Consider the following 16,944-nt stretch of genomic DNA (forward strand, 5'->3'; position numbering starts at 1 on the left):
CCCTCTACTATTTTCCCTCTGTGTTCTCTGAATGAGACTGTACAGTATATGTGAGAGTGTGTGCACTTAAAAGGGGGGATGGGGCGTCGAGTCGTGGGTCTTAATAAGAGATAGCAGCGTCTTTCTCGCTGCACCGCTCCAGGAATTAGTTGTAACTTGCAGGAAGGATGAAGAAGGGTGGTAGCGCGAGGGAGGGGAGCAGACGGGGACTTTTGTTGAGGTGCAGAGACCTCCCGCACCCATAATTTTACCTCACTGCATGACAATTAACCCACAGCTCATGGACTTAGCGGGGTAACGGGGGGCTGGTTTAGGGGTATAGCACAGGGTGCAGGGTAGTCATGGGGGGTCCAACAATGTGGTTATTAAACAAAGTCTGCCCATGCTTCTGAAGTTTGTCTGATGGCCACATTTTCCATCCCACACAGTCCTGTTTTCACCTTCTTTCTTCTCTTAAGTGCCCAACAAATCTCTCTGGTGGATCTTGTCAGTCATTAGGAGTGCACTGATGTGAGTACAGAGCAGCTTGTAAATGACCCGTCTGTGTGAGCAGCACCACCTGGGTCCCAGTCAGCCTCCTGGGCGTTTCCACGGCTCACTCCTGCAGGCTGGGTCCTCCCGGGGCTTCTGGGTATGAACAGGACACATCCTGACATGGCTGTGTTCCCTGTTATCAGCAGTCAGTGCAGAGCAGGCTGCTGCTCAGTGACAATGGGCTGACTGAGACTCAGCAGGAAAGTGACAACAGTCAACAATGAGACTATTCTATCAGCAGCGCCGTCCCACCATAAAATGTCTACATCATTTGGGTAATTAACTGAACACCAGATACAAGAAAATCTAAATACAACCAAATATCACCAAAATGCTATTTTATGTAAGTAATTTAATTCAAAAGAGAAACTCTTACAGCAAATAAATTCAAAGCTTAATGAGAGATACATTTTAATGCTTTATTTCTGTTATTTTGATGTGAATATTGCATAAAACCAAGACAAAAAACAGGGTTTCTTCAGGTTTCATCAATTCATGTTTAAGGCTTTTTAAGACCTTTAAAAGACTAATATGAATAACATTTAAAACCTGTTTCACAACTGAAATGTACAAGAGAAAACTGTGTATTTTACATTGTAGTAGTGCCAAGCTTTTTAGCACAGAATGCATATAACATTGCATAGGTTGGCAAGTAGTAAGCCAGCGGAGAAGACAAGTGTTGTCCAGCAAACAGTCGATAAATTTAAGCCTAAACCAACATAGATGCAAAAATAAAAAAGAAAAAATTGCTAACTAGCAAGCAAGGCTATAAGCAGCCAGTTTGTGGGAGCCTCAATCTCTGTTGGTGCAATTTTTTCTACCAGGGATTTCCTTCCACTAAACTTTCCATCAACATACTTGGCTCTAAAAATGTAAGAACAGCAGTTACCTTTTGTAGCTTACCCTCTGTCAAGCCAGCAGTATTTTCCATGATTGTGGACATCAGAACACATTTTTAAATATAGATATTTTTTATTGGCCTTATTTTTATTGGCCTATAATATTCTAATTTTTGAGATTTTTTTCTCCTTAGCAATACATTGTGATAATCAAAATTAACATAAACACTTGTACACTCATTACTATATGTAATGAATCTATAGATCACAAAACTGGCTTCCTAAACTGAAATACATAAATTTTTCAGTGATAAATTTGACGGTCATCAAAAACAGAATTAGATATTTTGCAACGTTTAAAAACACCTAAGTGAAAGGATTCAATTAAAAAAAAAAGTTAAAGTGTTGTAAATTGCACTTAAAACTAAGAACTGCAAAATAAAATATTTTTTTCTTCCCCTCAAGGATGCAAGAAAATCTCTGATTAATCACCTTGAAGAACCAAATGAAACCTGCATGTTAACTCACTCCGTTCTACAACATCGGCCGGACGGGCGCCAGCATCAATCGTCTGCTAAATAACAGCACACAAAAAGCCGACACCAGCACTCTGTAGTGAATGAGGATTTACAATGGAGCTGGCCAAGCAAGCCGCTGTCACACACCACCCAGGGGAGCAGACAATACCACAGCTGTGCTACTGTGGATCAGAGCAGCACTGCTCTCTAACTGAGTAGTGGCAGTGCTGGAAAGGAATCACACATTCCTGAAGAGGGTAGAAAGCCCCGGAGAGGAGGTGGCCAGCTCAGGCTGAGGCCGAGGCTTCCAGCTGGCCCTCGCTCACACACCCCGGGGGCTCCCCTCTGGCCAGGACCCCAGCCAGGGTACTTAGCAGCTATTATATGAAGGGTAAGTGTGTGATGTACTGCTTTGAAGTTTCAAAGCCAAGCAAGACAGACAAACATTTAAATGATAATGTATGTCAGGAAATCAAAGGCTGGGCAAAATCAAAAACTGCAAAGTGTCAGTTTATCATTATTGAATGATGAACTGGTACATGAATATAACACCTTTATACACTCTCATTAACAATGAGTAGCTACAAATTTAGCAAGTTTTCTAGAAAAAAACCTCATTATACTTATTTTTAGGAAATCTATAGTGAGTTCTTAATTCATTTATTTTCATTTATTTCTTTTGGACCATTTGAGTTATTGTCAGAAGAAAAAGATAAATAATGTAGAACTTACACTCAAAGACATGGTCCACACATTTTTAAAATTTTATTACATTTACTTTTTGGTTTTAGAAATGTAAAATTCAAACATTTACCATAATATTTATCTCTACTTCAAGTAAAAGATGACACAAAACATAATATATATTTCTAGATGGTAAACCTGTTTCAACAGCAGCTGAGTATTTACAGTTATTTTTTTAGAACTTTGCCTTTAACTGCTAACTCTATTTAATTGCCATCTGTATCAGCACTCTTCAACAGTAGTTCAATAACATTATGGAGTTCCTCAAGGTTCCATGTTAGGCCAGATTTTGTTCTCTTTTGTATATGTTGTCTCTGGAGTTAATCTTTATGATGTATATTCTATAACATCTTTTCTTATTGCTTAGCGGATAGCAAGCAAATGAGAAGACACTCTATTGTACAAAGCTCTTAAATCAAGGACCAAATAAAAATGCTGAGCCTCAATGAAAATAAAACAGATTATTTTCTTGATGGCATTGATAGGTTTGTCGTCCACCTACCTTAAAAAAACTACCTTACAATGGCTTGTGATATGAGCCGTTCTTGATATTATACTTGCATATTTATTTATCCACAGTAATGTGCCTTTAATTTAATTTCACCTTTTATCTATGATTTAATTAAATAATTATTTTACTCATATTTTTGTTGCTCTCATTGATGCTTACTGTGTGTTCCTTTAGGACAGCAAGAAGTTGTTTGCAGATCTGTTATGTAACTAAACTTAAACCCTGACTTTTGATGTAGATTTAAAATATTTTCTCACAGTTTACAGGTCATTTGAAACATTTGAAAGTTTATTGAAACAAAATAGGATTTTTTTTTTCCTGCAGTACTTATACAATATATTGAACATGAATATATAAATATGTAAAATTCACCTAACAACATGAATATTTTTGCCAATTCAAAACACTTTTTCTAGAATCTGTTTTTTAACACATTTTTCACCAATCCCAGATCCTGGAGCCAATCCCTGCGTTCCTTCTCCTGTCCTGTGTGCAGATGTAAGGCTGAAGGATAAACGAGGGTCCCGGGCTCCTTCCAGGAGAGCGCTCCTAAGCTACAAGTGCATGTAAAATTAATCACCACAATTCTCCACAAACAATACAACCACTGACATGACAATTTCTCCCAGAATGCCATCTTAATCTCCACCCCACACACAAAAATTATGGGAATAATAAAAAAAAAAAAAACAATTTAGAGAAACCCTCCTGTTTATGCAATTCCCTGAATACCATTTCTATTGCTGCGTTTCCAACAAAGTCATTAGGCACACACCAGCAATATATAAATGTTGCTGTATAGATTCCATTAACTAATTCTGGGTGAATTGTAATTGCCGAGTCTGATCTGTCTCTGTGCCTGGTGCCTTATTAAGGCAGCCTGTGGTGGGCGAGGAATGTAATATTGACGTCCGAGACAGACACAATCTCAGGCCCACGGGCGAAAGGAATATTAAACCGCTACTGTATTCTGCTGCCTATCTAGCCCTCCTCTCCGCCACCCCTCAGCTCTATCCTCACGCCGTAGCCAGTAATGAGGAAATAACATCTTCATTAGACATCTGTTTAACTGTATTAGAGGATAAGTCCTGGGGGAACCATTGGTCATGCTGAGGATGGGGAGAGCAGAGGAGGTCTGTTGGACTACAATATGACACATGAGATACAGCAGAAAGAAAACAGAAGGGAACAAAAGGGTCCAGAGGGCTTGGAGTACAGGGGGGTTCTGGTAATACACAGTGACTGGAATCAGCAGGGGTTGTGCTCCGCCGACCCAGATCAGCGATCACCTGGTTGAAAGCTAAAGATCCAGGCTTTTTTTCAGATAGTGAATGTACCATATGAAAAGGTTCCACAGCGCTCTTTTGTGTAGAAGTTGTTACTGAGAGAACAACTTTTTTGTCTAAAACACAAACATTTAGCTATTTCCAGTATAGGAAGGAAGCAAAAAGCTGCAAGAAGCTTCTAGAAAGGAAACTGTCCTGTATTTGTAGATTTTAACTCTAACCAACAATTGTATTTTTGACACTTCAATTTATACACAAAGATTTTTTTAAATGTTTGCATAAATATATGTTATTGAGATTTTAATATGTGGTGTGATGTGACAAATCAATGTAATTAACATAGAATAAAAGACTGGAAAAAAATTTGGCACATTCGATGGTCACTGAGCAATTACCTAGCAACCCCAGCTGAGCTCCAGCACATTTGGTCAGATGGTTTTATTGCTGTATGTGTTGTAGAATGGCTGCTGGAAAAGACAAGTGTTTTGTTGTTGAGTTACTATTCAGAAACAACTTGCTGCATTCTTGTTGGTTGTGCAGGAGGCTCTACTTCTGCTTTTCAAAGATGTACGGTTGTATTATTGCGCATCTCTTTGCAGCCATTTTCACCTGCGAGTGTAAATGTTGACTTAAGGCAGAAGCAACTTATTTGGATTTAAAGTGACAAAAAGGCCCTAAAATAGCTCATTCTGAAAAGAGTTCAAAATAACAGTAAAACCTCATCATCAAGAATGACTTTGTACATAAAATGCCATTTACATGTTTGATTTAGCTCATTGATCTTATCTAACCTGTTCAGGGAAGCAACATAGATCACCTTTAATAGTTTTTAAAAAGGAACTTCCTAAAATCCATGTCGGACGTGGATTTTACAAAATTAGTAACTGGAAATCGGCCTTTATCTCTCAGTGCATCTTTAGAAAAACTCATTTTCTTATGTCTGCTTGGGATAAAGATTTCATCAGAGCGCAGCAGATGTGAGAAGGAGGGGCAGCCTGGTCACCTGCAGGGAGAGGTGAGAAAGGCATCTAACAAAACAAACCTATTCAGCTGTTCACACCAACACGATACACCTTACTCCTGTGGAAAAACAGCCCACCTGAGCGAGGAGAAAATGTGCCATCATGACCATATGGTGAAGGTCCTTATAAGGAGCAGGAGATGGCTGAAAACCTATTCTCCTGTCCACTGAGGCATCAGCTGTGCCACATGGGCTCTCTCTGGAGGGAAAGAGAGGTCAGACGTGCATGCTTCCGCAGGTCTGTTATGTAATCAAGTGATCAAACCAAATGTGCTGATGACTGAGTGTTTTTCTTTGTTTTGTTTTTTTTATTTCCCGATATGATGGGTGTCAGCTCTTAACGCACCCGCTCCGGGTTTCTCAGGATAAGCTCGGGAACGGAAAGAGATTCCTCTCAGGTAGCAGAGATTCAGAGCAGCTTTAGAAGATAAACTGTGAAATGAGAGAGAGCGCGTAATATGGAGCTGTCTGGATTATCCCGCTACGAAGGGTGCATTCCTCCACAAACTCACGGCTGAGACCTGTGGTACTTTACCCAACATTTCTTCCGTGAAAACTCTGAGTGCAATCAATGGTGATTATCATTACGTCCGGCATCCTCAAAGGCTTGTCAGGCCGCGGTGTGAAAACATAAAAAGACATGCAATTTGGCAATCAAACCGCATGATCGAGCCAAGAGGGCTGTAATTGACAAATCAAAGGAAGGCTAAAATGCTGCATTTAAACTTATGCAAGAGAGAGAATTGGCTTCTGAGCCTATCAACTTACATTCCCTCCACATTAACCACGGCAATCTGGCCAACTAATTTAAACTGATACATCAAAGGCTTGCCATGTTGGGTGTATTCCAGACAAATTTCAAGGTCTTACAAATTTATCATTTGATGGAAACTGCCAACAAGTACCCACATTAATTTCAATATTTCTTCCCATCTGAACATAATCACACGACACAATCGTTTGATTGAGGTTGGGTATATTTCTTAGCTGAAGAAAAACTGCATACAAATGTAATAGAAAGAAACAAAAATAATGTTTCTGAATCTAAGTACTGAGGGAAAAGACTCAGAGAATTTGTCACAGAATGATCAGCTGGTCATTTTTCTATTGAAGAAAAGGTCAAAGCAGAGTTTACTGACAGGAACTGAACCCATTTTAAAATTCTGCATTCATCCAGAATACAGGGGTCCATCATATCAAAACTACATAGTTTTCCAGACTCAAATTTCCAGAGTTCTCAGTCCCATCAGTCCATTTTGAAAGTATAAATGCAAGAATTCATTACAGCTGGTTGTTAGGTTGTAGCTCCTTCTTAATATTTAAATAAAGCCTGTAGTTTTCCATACAGCAAAGGAACTCTAAAAGTAACTGGCTTTCTGCAAAAGTGCATTTGACCATTCTTCTGGATCTGTCAATAACTCCCTGGCTAAACAAAATGTTCCACAGAATCATAGCCCAACCTAAACTAGGTCCTGGACAGATAATAACTAAAGCTTTTTATGCTTATTTTTCCAAATTGAAAGCATAGATTATACATTCTCACTTCAGCTTATGTGATGAGACTGTGCTCTGGCTCAAATCTTCTCTATTCCACTGAACCGGGTTGAGTGGAGGGTATGGTTTTAGCTTCTCATAATGACTATTTATTGGAGTATAATCCATAACTGAATCTAAATCCTCAGAGATTACAATAAGGCTACACGCAGAAAGCTAAACATCACCCTGGCATGTTTTCTGCCAATGGAATAAAAAATAAATCAGAACTCGCTCCAATATTGCAATAAATGCATTTTTTATTCTATTGATTATTCTGACAATTAATTAAATATAAAATTCCCACATTCCACAGATTTTTCAAAAATGCATTAAAAGATGCAAATATAACCAATTAAATTTCTTTTTAAATAAGAAAAAATACTTTTCTTTTCTTTTTTTTTACCTAAAATGCAATGACCAAGTTAAGCTAATGCTATGCTATCTGTGAAGTTTTGGATAAAACATATTTACAGAGAAAATATGTTTTCTTTGTATTTACAATAAATTAATTTATTGTAAATACATGCAAAAGGTTTTTTTTCTAAGTGATGTGGAAAAATTACAATAAGGTCACACCTGCTAGTTGTATTGCTCTATGTTTATTCTAAGTACCTGAATATTCCCACCACGTTTTCACTATTTGGGTTACATGTACAAGGTTGGACGTTGTTTTCCCCAGCTGCATAGGAACCAGTCTGTTGCTTCAATCCAAAATAAAATTGCAATGAAAGTGGTCAGAAGGCATTGTTCTTCTCTTAAAGTAAATAGAAGATTGCTGGTGCAGTCTGAACTGAAAGGCTCCCTAATTTATGTCATAGCCTTGCTTTTTGCTGACAAACACACTTATGGGCAAAGCACCACACATCTGGCACCGTCACAATTTAATCTTCGTTTGCTCTCCTGCTGCACGCTCGCAGAAGTTACATCATGCTCCCATCACGAAAGACGCAAATTAGACGCAGAAAACTGGAAATGTTTCGGTTTGCATCAACTGGGACAAAAAAGTAAAATGGTCACACTGAGCCACCACCAACAACGCAATGTGGAAAATGACTGTGATGAGCATAAGGATGATGTAAGGCCAATCACAAGGAGGAAAAAGAGATGCACAACAAACGAATGCATCAGATACTCCTTACATGATGGAGTCAGCATGCAGGCAAAGCTGCATGGTGGGTAGATGACAATGCAGAGACTGTAACCTGTCTTCATGGTTGAGTGAGGGGAAAGGTGGCTGAACAGTAGTGAGAGGGAGGAGCACGGTTAGTGATCCTACTCCCCTCAGACACTGGAGGCAAGAAGGTGGAGATTAGAAATCGTGCCATGTCAGGATTGGGAGCATGCTGGGCAGCACTGGGGCAGGAGAACATGGGACGTCAGGGGAGGGCGGGGCTTCAGGGCACCATAATTGTGATATACATACACACACACGCACCATCACGACGGGTGGTTGATGGGTAAACAGGCAGGGAAGGGCGGTGGGAGGAAAGAGGGCAGCTGGGTTCTGCTGCTGAATACTGAACAGAGGATCAGGGACGCCACTGCATGTCAGTCAGGACCTAAAAATACTGCTCCATGTTACAGACGGCATCAAAAGTAAGCAGAGAAATGTTGAGGTGACGCTTCCATTCAGAACTGGCTAAAGTGTACTTTACAACGCTTTGAAAAAAGATTCAGGAAACTTTTTTGGAGCTTCTCAAATAAAAATGTGAAAAATGTGGCATTTGTATTAAGCTTCCTTTAATATGACACCCCTAAATGAAATCAGCCTCAAAAGTCATCAAATTAGTCAACAAAATCGAAAACAAAATTTGGTTCTAAGAACAGACAACCCACTTAAGTAAATAATAGTTATAAACTGAAATGCAATTGACCACACAGAATAAAAATAATGACCAGGACAACAAACATTAATGAACAAATGCCATTGTTTACAGAAAACCATAAAAAGCTACATTTAAACCAAACATGTGGAAGAAGGTGCTCTGATCAACTAAGATCTAAGTTAGACTTTTGGAAAAGCAATAATGCACATCGCTCCACACACACCATTCCCAACAGAAAACAGGGTGGTGTCAGCATCATGCTGTGGAGAGGCTTTTTTGCATGAGTTTGACAAGATCCACAACAAAGGTTCTGCTGCCAAACTGTTAAGGGATGCGCCAGCAGGACTGCAGATTAAACATGATTGGATGGATGAGATGTTTGTATTTCTATAATTGACTATATCAAACAGGAAAAGATTTTGCTTTTGGTTGTTTTGCTAAAGATGAATCTAGCTCTATCGATAGGAAACTGCATAATAATAAGTTGACTGTACAGATGTAATTTAGAAAGAATAGATATTGTGATATGAAGTAAAAATTTGATTTGTAAATATGTAGAATGCGAGATACCTTCTCTAAGGGAAGAACTCCAAAATTCTTCAGAAATTGTAAAATTTACTGAAAAAGATAAGGAATACATTTACTCTGAGGGGGAAAAAAAAACTAAAATCAATGTACAGTGATGACAAAACCATAGAGCAGTTCAGTATGTATTCTCATACCTGCAGACTGTCAGAGTGAAACAACCACAAGCTGCAGCTCCTAGAAGGCTGCACATAAGGTTGACACTGTGAGCTGGAGACAACCAGGGCAGCAGATACAGAGACAAACGGGCCAAGAGCGTGAAGACTGGATATCCTGGAGGATGAGCCACCTGAGAACGAAATGACAAAATCTTTCATCCAAACAGCTCAAGCTCAGTCAGATTAGCTTGAGTAGAAAAGAAGACAATTTTCCAGAAAGAACAATTCCAGTTATAGCGGGCCAGATTTGGCCCACAGACCTTGAGTTTGACACATGTGGTCTATCACATCTATTAACGTGACAAAATGTCAAGAAGTTCAAGGGGTATGAATACGTAATAAGGCACTGTATGTTGCACTAGCAATCCTTTATAGATAATGCAGTCATATACAACAGAAATAAAGAAAAACTAGCTTGGTATGACGGCTGCTGACTTTACTACTACAGCGCACATCTCCTCCTGCTTCTTCTGGCCTCTTCCCAAGGACAACACAGCTCCCCTGGGCCCGTGATGAAGCACGTGGTGCTCAACAGCCTCAGCCCCCAAGCCACCTAAGAGCCGCAGTCGGTCTCGCCTGGGGGATCTCGGCAATCACAGCAATTAGCCGCTAAGTCTCCTCCACCCAGATAAAGGCTCAGTCATTAAACACAGGCTCATTCCCTGGCACTGATAACACGAGCCATGCAGGCAGGGAGAAGGGACAGCTCCTCACAAATGAGCACAGAGCCGAAAGGTGAAAAAGTGACTGCTGCCACAGTCACCTCGAACAAGGAGAAGTCTCGGTGGGTAATTTCAGCTGTGAAAAAGGGAATAAATCTGAGTGAACATAAAAAGATGGCACAGACTTGAAGATGCATCTAAAGAAATAAAAGAATGCATAATGGGGGATTGTTTGAAGGATGCAAGAAGAGCTACACAACTGATCTAAGTGTCGAGATGTGCAGCTAAAGGCCACTGTTGGAGCAAATGGAAGCGGATCTCTGCAGCTCTGGGGACCATGAGAGGGGGCTCTGGCAGCTTGGGGCAAAGGGACAGCCTGTGAGGCCCTGGGGAGGCCTGAACGGCAGACAGGCAGGCCACACGGACTGCAGCACTAACCGCAGGATTACTGGCATAGTGACACCGACACAGCCTCCCTAAAAGGATCACAGCGGCGTAATAAACTTTATTAAATAATAAAACTTATTATAACTGTTAACCCGATTTAGTTCATTCTTTGCGGCTTACACACACACACAAAAAAGAGGGGTGGATATAATAAGCCTTATACCGTACATAAGGCAAAGCCTACAAAAGCCATCGCCTTACCATTGACTTTAATTGGATTTGAAAAACGGGTTGCAAATTATAGCATTCTCTACTTGCAACTTAGTAAAATAAGTGTATAGAAAAGCAGGGGGAAAAACCTGTGGACTGAAAGTAAATTAATCTGCTTTCTGCCCATGCTTAATTAAACTTCCCTAATGCTTATAAGAGTTAATGAGTGAATTGATTAAACAATACGGCTAATACTTACCCCCAGCTCACATGCGGTGGTGATCAGCTCTCCTGTGGAAGGGAGAAGGGAAGGAAATTAATGTAAACCCAATAATTATTATTAAGAGACAAGTCTGCTCCCAAAGTTTTCCCAAATCAAATACTTGCACTGGGGTTTTGCATTAATTTGCCAGGATCAAAACCTGCAAATCTTCCCAGTGTGACATTTCCTAAGCGGCACGCTCATTCTCTTCATCTTGCGCGTCTCCCCTGATGCCACCCTCCCTTCTTCTGCACACACACACACACGCAGATATAAACACATGCGCAAACCATGAGACTCCCTCTCCAATGCCCTGTCACACAAAGACACACATATGCAGATCTGAGAATAATGCTTCCACTTCCATCCTCCCCGTGCATCAGGGTCCCTTCCCTTCTTCCTTTCTTTCACCGTTCAATGTGCCTCTCTGCCGCTCCCACACTCCCAGTGTCTTAGTGTCTCCTTTAGTCCGTTGGGCACAAACAGAAAAGGCTACGTCGGTGACAGTCACAGAATGAGGTAAGCTTAAAAAAAAAAAGAGCCGGCTGCGCAGTTTTCTGACAAGCTCTGTGTGAGGCGCTGCACAAAGTGAAAAGAAAACCCCTAAAAGCTATTTGAGGCAGCTTTAATGTATCTGGGCGCAAACCCATTTGTGCCAGAATACACCCAGAGCGTTTCAAATTATACTGATTTCTCACCCAATGTTTGCATCTCCCACTCATGGAAATTGAAATTTGGTTCAGATTAAATGACATTGATAAATGCTGGGGGGGGGATCAAGATGGCTCCCTCTACTGGTGCTCCAGGGAAAGTCCTCTTCTCGTCACATTTATCCAGTGAGAGTGATGTTTTGTATCCTTTAAGATTTAGAAAGCATGCAGGTGACGTTTACTCAAGATTTAGGAGTCAAACTACTTCTCAAACTTACCAAAACAGAGAAATGCAAAACCACAAACGTCAATGTATTATTATTGAAATTTTATGTGACAGACCAGCACTAAGTAGTAGGTAAATGAGGTGGAAGGACAATTATACATGTTATTTTTTGGAAGGGTTAAATAAAAATTTTATAAGTGTGGCGTACATATGTATTCAGTATGTATAAGCAGACAGAAGTCACCAAGTTAGAAAATAAAGCCTGCCTGGGAGTAATTTTTAGCACAAATGCTATTTTGGCAGTTCCTGAATCAACCACCCACTAACAAAACATAGTGGTGGCAGCGTCATGCTGTAGGAATGATTTTCTTTAGCAGAAAGGGAAGATGTTAAGAATTGAAGGGAACCAAGTGAACCTCATAAAATGCATACTGCTCTAAGAAAGGAAAATTATGCATCACCAGGGAAGACTTCCCAAGAACAAGCTGCACAACTTTACAGCTTAACAGTAAAATATTTGCATGTATTCATATTTTGAAATGTAAACACAGAATTTATTGTTTCTTTTACGAAATATTAGTGGAAAAAACGTAAAAATTTTTTTTTTAGGTTTTTAGATTTGTAAAAAATATCAATTTGAGTTTTTCCCTTTTAATTACAAGAATCAAAAACAATTACTTTCCTCACAAGAAAAAGATAATAATTGTGTATAATCTCTAAATCGCAGATTTGGACTCGTCTCCAGCTATTTGCCACGAAGAATGTGCAAAAATGTCAGTGTCCAGATGTCCAAAGCTGGTATCTACACCTGTAGTTGCAGTGAAACAAGTTTTTACTCATTATTGACGTCATAAACAAAGGTCATCAACACCTTTCCTGATTTTTATTCATGAAAAATATTCCAAACCATCCAGAATATTCCTTTCACTTTGCAATTATTTAAAATCATACCAAACGTCACTGAAGTTTGTGGTTGTAACCTGACACAATGAGAAAAAGTTCAAGGGTTAGAAATACTTTTCCAAGGCGCCATAAAAACATAAATGGTTATTTCACATGCAAGCAGCTGTAAGTGTGTTTACATATCACAAATAAACATGTGCAGAGCAACAATATCGTCCACAACAGACCTCCATTTTAGAGCAGAATGGCTGAATTTCAGATGGCACTGGTTGCTTCACATATTTTGCAACCCTGCCGATACAGCGAATTACGATGCCTAAAATTCTGCCACACAAGGAGCCCAAACACTTATCAGTCTAATGGACCATGAAGTCAGAACTCCTCCACCTGCACGGCTTAAATGTTTTTACAGCTCAGTTTCACCTGGCATCAGCCGCCAGCTACCAGCCATCATTCCACATCACACTTTCTCATCCTTCATCAGTTTCTCAATTTCACTCATTTTCCCGCAGTAGTGGCACACTTTTACCCCATTCAGCACAGAAACTAGCACTAAGCCAAAACATTCATCTCAGTGCCACAGAGATGCGGTTCTGCAGCCCCAGTACTAAAAAGGGAAAATATTGAGTCTACAGGGATGCAGCACGGGTGCCAAAAGTCTTTGTGATTGTGGAGCATGGGCACCCACATCAGTCTTCCCATAATCCCCATCATTTCCACACTTCACATTCCTAGACAACAGCGTACCCACGGGGCTGCGCTCAAGCCTCTCCAGGGCACATCACACCTAAAGAGATTAGGACACAGAGACGGAGACCTGGAGAATTCGGAAGGGTGTTCAGCTGGCACTATCAGAGCGGGCATCCTGCACCGTCCCTAAACACTGTGGAGAAGGGGCTGGCCGTTTTTTCAAAGACCCTGCTAGACAGCAGCACAACCAGCAGGGCTACTCAGCGCTCCAATTGCCCGCTCCTCTCCTCAGCTCTTTTTTATGTGGTCGAGCTTTCCTTATCCTTTCATTCTCAAGAAACGCTTTCCCTTCTGCAGCTGAGCAGTGCACACCTAACAAGTAGAGTCTTCACGCCTCCAAGTCCACATTTATAAGTTTGTAACCTTGCTATCATTCCTAAATAAATGAATTGTATGAGGCATTACCTCTAATAAAATGCATTTTAGGAATGGTAAACAAAAAATTCTGGACTTCACTTTAAAACATCCTGAGTGAGATGCAACAGAGTTTCAAATTAAATAAATATATTTCCATTACAGAATGTGTCTTTGTTGATGTCACAGGTGTCAATTTTAGCTGAAATAAATAGGCATAGGGACAAAAAATAGAAACTACATCATCTTTCAATTATAGGATTTTACACATCAGTACATAGTAAAACTGATCTCACTTTAAGGTTTAAATCTAAGCGCAAGTGTGCAAAATACACAGCAATTTCTAAATAGTTTTTTGTGAAACAAAAATTAACAATAGACAAGCTGTGTATGAAAAAAAACACCTACATCCTTGCTACTTTGTTGGATTTAAACCATAAACTAGCAGTTAGTTAAATACACTCAATTAATTCATCGTAATTACATTGTTCACCTGAAGGAAAGCAGGAAATTTGACACTTAGTCACTTTCTGCAGCAACACAATGCAAAGGAGGAACGACATTAGAATGACCCACGATAAGCAACATTTCTGCACCAATCAAAGAGAAATCACACAAAAACCAAGTACTCTGTGTCAGGCTGCACAATCAGCATTATGTAACTGGTGTTACACAGTTAGCATGTAAAATGCTAAAATTCAACCAAAAAAAAACAACAGATTTTTATTAAAGATCAAGGGAGGAAGCCACTTCTCGCTAAAAACAATATGGCAGCATGATGTCTGTTCTGCATCTGAATCAAAACTACATGTTTGCTCAAAGTGCACAGCATCACATTTGAGAAAGTATAAACCCATAACATCAGGATAGCTAAAGTTTGATCCAAACTTGGTCAAAACAGGACAAAGAGTCCCAAAACAGCAACACGTTTGTCTTTGCACAAGTCTGGTTGCATCATACCCACAAAAAATTTATTTTATTTGCTATTATGGGTCACAGCTTCAAGAACTTCTGTAGCTAATGTAAAGTATATATAAAAATAATGTCACTGGTCTACTTTTTAGTTGCATTTATAATACAGCAGATGCTTACTGTTCTAGATTAGGTTCAACAATACAAAGCTTAATTTACCTAGATATAAGTAAAAATTTCTGTATGTGTTTTTAAGTTCAAAAATATATTCTACAATAAGAACCTGATCTATTGGATGGATAAAAGGACTTTTACAAGCCAAGTACTTGGCTTTTATTTTGTTTATACCACTAAATATCAACATATTGACTAAATATTTTCTGTTGAGTGAACATATTATAACTTATTAACATTGTTTTACTATCGGCAATTGTTTTATCCTTTTAGTCAGAATTTTCAAGTTTCAATGTAAACAAATTGTAAGCTTTTCTAAACTGTGCAGCTGCCTTATATTTTGAAGTATACATTTTATTGTTTGTTTGGATATACAACTCTTAAACATTTCACATACAACCCATTTAATATAACCTAATGCTGTAAACGATGAAAGATAATTTTATTGTATTTTAACCTAACAGCACTTTAATTATTTAATTATGAGACATAAATAAAGGTTTTTATCCATAGTAGCATACTTCGTAATAGAAACTTTCTATAATCTATATTATTTAAATGTTGTTTGGCTTTTTCTTTATAACTGGAGATTAATAACTTTAGTTAAGAGATCTTCATGACAGACCTATTATTTGAATGAATGTACCTGCAGCACCATGGACAGCACCATCTCAACAAGGCACAGCTCTATTGGCTGCAGCCGGAAAACAACAACAAACCCACGTGACCTCAGCAGCACGAGTTAGCCTGGTAGCACCAACCTGAGTCTCCTCCGGGTACAGTCCTCTGCACACAGGGTACATACACTGCCGTTACAAAGGCGACCGTAGTCCCGGTCAGTATCCAGTCACCCTTCTGTTTCGCAAACATTTTTATGCGCTGTAAAATCCAGGAAGATGTCAGCCGTGTGTTGCTTAGCTAGCAAGTAACACTTAGCATGCCTCCACATTTAGAGCCAAGCATTTTGGCGCATTTCCAGTTGCTAACTACACGACCACACACGAACAACGTGTACCTAAGTTTATATTTTGTCTACATAAATAGTTTTCGTCTTAAACGCATGATCATTAACTAAATTGAGGAGTTTTTGTCGCCTTGGACATAGCATCCGGGGGCTACACCCGCCGTCTAGCAAATCTCGCGATATTACCGAACGGGAAGTAATGAAAGGAAAACTCAGAAAATCTGGTGATATAATCCTATCGCGGGTGGCTCGAGAGGCAGAAATAGCAGCTGTTACTGACTTTACTTCCACTGATATGGAGAAAAATGGTCAATTCATGTTCTGTGTTTATTTATGTTAACTTATTCCATGGTCTTTATAAGAGACTCCAGTAGCAAAATAATTCTTCATGTGTTTAATGTAGTGCATAGATAATTAAAAGATGCCTCATCTGCAATGTTCCAATTACATTTATCGTTTTAATTGTTTCAAAAACATATCTGACATTTTTAAATCAACACTTAAAGGCATCTTTACAAAACATTTTTGCTTAGTCTGAGTGAAAAATTCTGTATTTATTTTTCAAAAAAGGTTAGTTTCCACACATGTGCTCTTTAGGTTTATCATAGAGGCATTCATGTATATTGAGTTTCCATTTGCACTCCTCATCAGTATCATGAAGTAATTGTGCATGCAACATACAACTACCTGAATTTGGTACGCATGTTTGTGTTCATTGTGGGATTTCTTATGCACACAGAGCATAAGAACACATGTTATGCGTACATACATTATGCTCCAAGTCCTACAGCAAGTTGATTGTTGGCGTTGTTAGTCTGCTTTTTCACAACAAGTTTTGATACTGTTTGGGCATGTTTGTCAGATTATCCAAGTGTCCAATTTTCAGCCAGCAATTTGTTGATTCTAGGTGAAATTTTAGAAGGTTTTGCCCA

At 39.3% G+C, this 16,944-nt stretch overlaps 1 protein-coding gene across 3 annotated transcripts in view; it reads right to left on the minus strand.

Annotated features, from left to right (window-relative positions):
• tmem260 (transmembrane protein 260) overlaps positions 1-16,197 on the minus strand; it is a 30,845-nt gene extending 14,648 nt beyond the window's left edge. For 2 of the 3 annotated variants that reach the window (XM_044143274.1, XM_044143276.1), the window contains exons 1-3: positions 15,810-16,197; positions 11,077-11,108; positions 9,538-9,689 (exon numbers count right to left, since the gene is read on the minus strand). In XM_044143274.1, coding sequence (XP_043999209.1) covers positions 9,538-9,689; positions 11,077-11,108; positions 15,810-15,918 — 293 coding nt within the window. In that variant the 5' untranslated portion in view covers positions 15,919-16,197. Of the gene's footprint in view, positions 1-9,385; positions 9,434-9,537; positions 9,690-11,076; positions 11,109-15,809 lie in introns of those variants that run through there. The other variant, XM_044143275.1, reaches the window with a different exon arrangement.
• Positions 16,198-16,944: the final 747 nt, after the last annotated feature.

Source organism: Gambusia affinis, linkage group LG16 (genome assembly GCF_019740435.1).
Source record: "Gambusia affinis linkage group LG16, SWU_Gaff_1.0, whole genome shotgun sequence".
NCBI lineage: Eukaryota > Metazoa > Chordata > Actinopteri > Cyprinodontiformes > Poeciliidae > Gambusia > Gambusia affinis.